At 36.7% G+C, this 6003-nt stretch overlaps 1 protein-coding gene across 1 annotated transcript; it reads left to right on the top strand.

The window, feature by feature from the left end:
* Nucleotides 1–823: 823 nt before the first annotated feature.
* Nucleotides 824–5099, top strand: LOC139432108 (uncharacterized). The gene is made up of 2 exons (XM_071200451.1): nt 824–1822; nt 1882–5099. Exons 1-2 carry the CDS (start codon nt 1264–1266, stop codon nt 5097–5099), a joined length of 3777 nt encoding a protein of 1258 aa, XP_071056552.1. The 5' UTR covers nt 824–1263.
* The last annotated feature ends 904 nt before the right edge of the window (nt 5100–6003 follow it).

Raw genomic sequence — 6003 nt, 5'->3', positions numbered from 1 at the left:
GTTCTGAGACATGTTTGAACTTTCTATCACTTTTGGTTCCGATAATTCTGTTGACCATATTTGTGATATTCAGGCGCCAAATGAAATCTTGGAGCATGTTGGAGATAAAAAACAAAATGTGCCCAAAACGTGATATTATGACGTTATACGCCGTTCTGAGCCATGTTTGCACTTTCTATCACTTTTGGTTCCTATAATTCTGTTGACCATATTTGTGATATTCAGGGGCCAAATAACATATTGGAGCATGTTGGAGATAAAAAACAAAATGTGCCCAAAACGTGATATTATGACGTTATACGCCGTTCTGCGACATGTTTGAACTTTCTATCACTTTTGGTTCCGGTAATTCTGTCGACCATATATGTGATATTTGGATGCCAAATGTCACATAGGAGCATGTTGGAGATAAAAAACAAAATGTGTCCAAAACGCTATATTATGACGTTATACGCCGTTCTGAGACATGTTTGAACTTTCTATCACTTTTGGTTCCGATAATTCTGTTGACCATATTTGTGATATTCAGGCGCCAAATGACATCTTGGAGCATGTTGGAGATAAAAAACAAAATGTGCCCAAAACGTGATATTATGACGTTATACGCCGTTCTGAGACATGTTTGAATTTTCTATCACTTTTGGTTCCGGTTATTTTGTCGACCATATATGTAATATTTGGATGCCAAATGTCACATTGGAGCATGTTGGAGATAAAAAACAAAATGTGCCCAAAACGTTATATTATGACGTTATACGCCGTTCTGAGGCATGTTTGAACTTTCTATCACTTTTGGTTCCGATAATTCTGTTGACCATAAGTAGTAGATAAAAGCCGATTCTAGAACCTCCTCTCAGAACCTCAGGTCAAGGTCAAGGCCAAGGTCACGTTGAGTGACCATGACCTTGACCTTGCCCTGAGGTTCTGGGAGGAGGTTCCAGAATCGGCTATTGCAAAGGGGGTCGTTGACCAGTAACCTAGACCTAAACAATGACCTTTACTTTGAGCTCACCTCAGGTCAAGATCACGTTTAGTGACCATGACCTTGATCAGTAACCTTGACCTGAACAATGACCTTTACTTTGACCTCAACGGAGACCTTGAAGTCAACCTTAATTGTGACCATGACATTGACCTTGTACGTGACCTGAAATGAAGGTTACACGACGTGAGTTCATTGAAAACCCCACTTCGGAGGAGGTATGCTTTAAATAGCAGATAGAAAATCGTGTTCAACAGTATTGAAGTAAGAGTGTTGTGAACATGTTGACCTGCGACGTGTGTTACAAAGAGTTTACTAGACCAGATAATCTTGTGAGACATCAACGCACAGCATGTATTGGGAAACGTCGAAAGGTGGAAGAGGATCAACAAGGAGATGTTATAGTGTGTGAAATATGTGATGAACACGTAACCAGACAATGTTATTCCTCACATCTGCGCAGCAACAAACATAAACAGAAAGCCTTCGTAATAATAGATGATGGTGTAGAAAAAATAGATTCGATATTTGGAGATAAAATATGTAGTTTTAGAGTGAGCGATCATGAACGGAAGTACGTAGACATGAAGGAATTCAGTAACCGAATTAGAGAAAAAGTTATCAGTTTGATACAGTCCGTGAGGAATGTAAATGGTAGTTTAAAAGTGAATACGGAAATTTTTGGATTGTATTTCATAAATACGAAGGAAGAAGTGGAAATCAAATCATTCAACACAAAAAATAAAATTATAACAGTAGCCGTAGACTTGTACCAAACATACGAGGACTTTATGGACGAGATTATGGTGAAAATGTCGGAATTCCAAGAACGGGACTCAGGTAAGAGTATAAGAATAGAAAAGTAGTAAAATGCGAAACTAAAGGCGTTAATACTGCAGGTTGGACCTTGTTGGAAATATTATATCTTGAAGTGAACTGTAACAAGTTTAATCCTACAAGAGCATCGAGCTACATCGACTTACCGACATCCATAAAAGGGAAGAGAGCGGTAATAAACGTGCAAAATAACGATAATAAGTGCTTTGCTTGGGCACTGATATCCGCGCTGTACCAACCCACAGGTTTACCGCAAAGAATATCATCATACCCAGATTATAGGGAAACAGAATTAAAGTTTGACTGCGTAACATTCCCAGTACCCATCAGAGACATACCAAAATTTGAGGAAGAAAATAACATTTCAATTAACGTCTATGGTATAAATTCTTGGTATAATGGAGAGAAAATGGTAGATGATATTGTAACTGTATGTATATGTAAACAGAAACGGGAGCGTCATGTAAACTTATTAGTAGTCAGCGACAATTTCGGGAATAACCACTATTGTTGGATAAAAAACTTATCTCGACTGATAAATACACAATCATCGACTCATGAACATCAAAGATATATTTGTGAGGGTTGTTTGCAATACTTTTCAACTGAAGACAAGTTGGTACGACATCAGATGGATGACTGTAAAAAAGTGAAAGCAACAGTACCAAGCGAACAAATAAAAGTGAATAAGTTCGGACATCTAGAAAAGGAAAATGTTTTACAATTTGAAGGATTTGAAAAAAAAATGAAAGTTCCGTTTGTGGTGTACGCCGATTTCGAGGCGATTCTGAAACCCTTAACGCCCGAAGAAGGAAAAGTTTACGATGATAATAAACCATATACGGCCCGATGTTTTGAACACGAACCATACGCGTTTGCGTACTACATTAAGTGTGCTTACGATGATAACTTATCGAAATTCCGAATATACCGAGGGCGAAACGCTGCTCTGGAATTTATTATAAGATTGGAGAAGGATGTAATAGAGATCTATAAACAACATTTGAGGCAAACAAAGGATATGATACCGCTAAGCTGTCTGGACCAATTTGTACATGAACTGAGTTCCGTATGTCACATTTGTGATAAACCAATAAACAAAGAAGAGAAAGTGTGTGATCACGATCACTTGACAGGATTGTATAGGGGTCCTGCGCATTCCGTCTGCAATATAAATTATAAATTACCGATGTTTATCCCTGTGTTTTTCCACAACCTGTCGAATTACGATGCCCACATGTTTGTGAAAAGTATTGCCCTAAACAAGGAGGAAGTAGAGGTGATAGCACAAAACAAAGAAAAATATATTTCTTTTTCCAAAAAAATAGTTGTCGGAGAAACAACCGATAACAAGGGAAAGAAACGCAAAGTGTTTATGAAAATAAGATTCGTCGACTCTTTTAGATTTATGGCGAGTTCTTTGGAAAAGTTGGTTTCATATTTGGATGATAAGGATTGTGTGGAAGTGAAAAAAAAATTCAAAGACTCTGAAGAATTTAGATTGATGCGCCAGAAAGGTGTATTTCCATATTCGTTCGTAGATTCGTTTGAAAAGTTGGAGTATAGTAAATTGCCTGATCATACACAGTTTTACGACATATTGAGTTCAAGTAATATTTCAAAGGAACAATACTCTAGAGCACAGACTGTATGGAATAAATTTAAGTGTACAACGTTGGGAGAATACAGTGACCTGTATTTGACGTCAGATGTGTTAATGTTGACTGACGTCTTTGAAAATTTCAGGACAATATCTTTGGAGAATTACAATCTGGATCCTTGCCATTATTATACTGCGCCCGGGTTTGGGTGGGATGCTCTGTTAAAAATGACAGGTGTAAAATTAGAATTGTTATCAGACATTGACATGTTACACTTTTTTAAGAAAGGAATTAGAGGCGGTCTCTGTATGTGTGTAAAACGATCTGCAATAGCAAACAACAAGTTCCTTGACGATTTTAACCCGGAAAAACCATCATCATATATTCTATACTTGGACGCTACCAATTTGTATGGGTATGCAATGAGTTGTAAATTACCAACAGGCGGTTTTCGATGGTTGTCGAACCAAGAAATAGCAGATATAGATGTGGAGTGTTTAGATGATGAACACCTTGGTTATGTCTTTGAAGTGGATTTGGAGTATCCCGAAAGGTTACACAACCAGCATGATGATCTACCGTTTTGTCCCGAAAACATAATCGCTCCCGGATCGAAGCATCCTAAGTTGATTGCGAACTTACAAAATAAATCGAAATACATAATTCACTATGTAAACCTACGTGAATGTGTGAAAAAAGGTCTTAAGCTAACCAAAATACACCGTGCATTGCAATTTCAACAATCGCCGTGGATGAAACCATATATCGATTTTAACTCTGAGAAACGAATGAATGCTACGAATGAATTTGGGAAAAATCATTATAAACAAATGAATAATATCGTGTATGGGAAAACGATGGAAAATGTTGAAAATAGAGTCGATATACGATTAGTGTCACATTGGGAGAATCGTTACAGGAGACCCGGTGCAGAAGCTCTTATCGCAAAGCCGACTTTCAAGTCATCGAAAATTTTCTGCCATAATTTGGCAGCCATTGAAATGCAGAAGGTGGAGGTCAAATATAACAAACCTCTGTATGTAGGGTTTAGCGTACTGGAATTGTCGAAAGCGGTCATTTATAACTTTTTTTATAATTTTTTAAAAGAGAAATATGGTGAAAACGTATTATTGTTATATACAGATACGGATTCGTTAATTCTCGAAATATTTACTGAGAATGTATACCAGGATATCAAAGAAAATATAGAGATGTTCGATACCTCTAATTACAAGTTAAACAACAGACATAATATTCCTCCAGGGCCGCCGATAGTTGGAAAAATGAAAGATGAGTACCCAAATACGATATTAACATCGTTTTATGGTACAGGAGCTAAAGCTTATTGTATTAACACTTTGGAAGGAGTTGTCAAGCGTGCCAAGGGTGTGAAAAAGTATGTTATCGATAAAAACTTAAGTGTTTCAGAATATAAACGGATTATCGAAGATGGAGGTTCTGTGCGAAAAAAGATGTATGTCTTTCGCTCCTCCTATCACACGATGTATACAGAACTAAAGAATAAAGTGGCGCTCTCTGCACATGACGATAAACGTTACGTGATGGAGGATGGATGTCATACGTTAGCTTGGGGAAACTATCTTATTGAAGATCTACGCAGGGAAGATCTTTTGGACAACTTATTGGAGTTGTTAAACGTAAACATGTATGCTAGTTAAATTGCGATCAGTTAATTTGTAAAAAAAAAAAAATACTTGCTTGTATCACAAAACTTGTATATAAAGTAGAAAGTAGGTTGTTAAAAAGGTTACTTGAAATAAAATCAACGAAATTAAAAAAAAGTTTTTTATTTTCTTAGTGTAAAAATTATAATACATCCTTTTTTGCAATCCAAGAATTATGAGAGCTATCCATTCCCAACCATTTCACTCGGACTTTATTTCCTTTTCGACGAAGAACTTTTTCAATTAAAAATACATCCGGGTGTTTCACACGTTGTAATTCTTCGTCGTAAAATGCTCCAAGAATGGGTTCTCCTCTACCATCTTTAATAAGGTAAGTCCTGGGATTAGTATTTTGAACTGTCGCTATGGTGAAAATTTCATTGGACCAAGTTGGTTGGTAACCTTTAGCAAAAGCGTGTCTGTACTTGCTAATTCGCACGTGTTCCCCCACATTAAATTTATGGTGGTTGGGGTCGACAACTTTAATGGAATTGTATACAGTATTTAACAGAGCAGATTCATTTCGTCGATTAACAGCTGAAGGTTTCATGTGAATGGTGCGATGTATTGTGTTGTTGTAAGATTTTAGTAATTTGGGTAGTAAGTCTAACCAGCGATAATTTCCTTGCATACTAAATTCTTTCCACATTTTATTTTTTAGGGTTCTATTAAACCGTTCGATAATCGAGCTTTTTAAAGTGGAATAGGTGCTGTAATGATTAATGTTAAGTTGTTCCATTAATTTTTGAAAATCGCTATTGTAAAACTCTTTCCCATTATCGGTTTGTAAGTTGCTCGGAGTAATATTCTTTTTACTATGCAAAATGTCCTTCATAGCTTGAGTAACCTCTTTCCCAGTTTTGGTTTTGAGTGGTAAGGCCCATGCGTATTTTGAAAA

This window comes from Onthophagus taurus, chromosome 11 (assembly GCF_036711975.1).
Source record: "Onthophagus taurus isolate NC chromosome 11, IU_Otau_3.0, whole genome shotgun sequence".
Classification (NCBI taxonomy): domain Eukaryota; kingdom Metazoa; phylum Arthropoda; class Insecta; order Coleoptera; family Scarabaeidae; genus Onthophagus; species Onthophagus taurus.
This window is presented reverse-complemented; position numbering and strand designations above follow the sequence as displayed.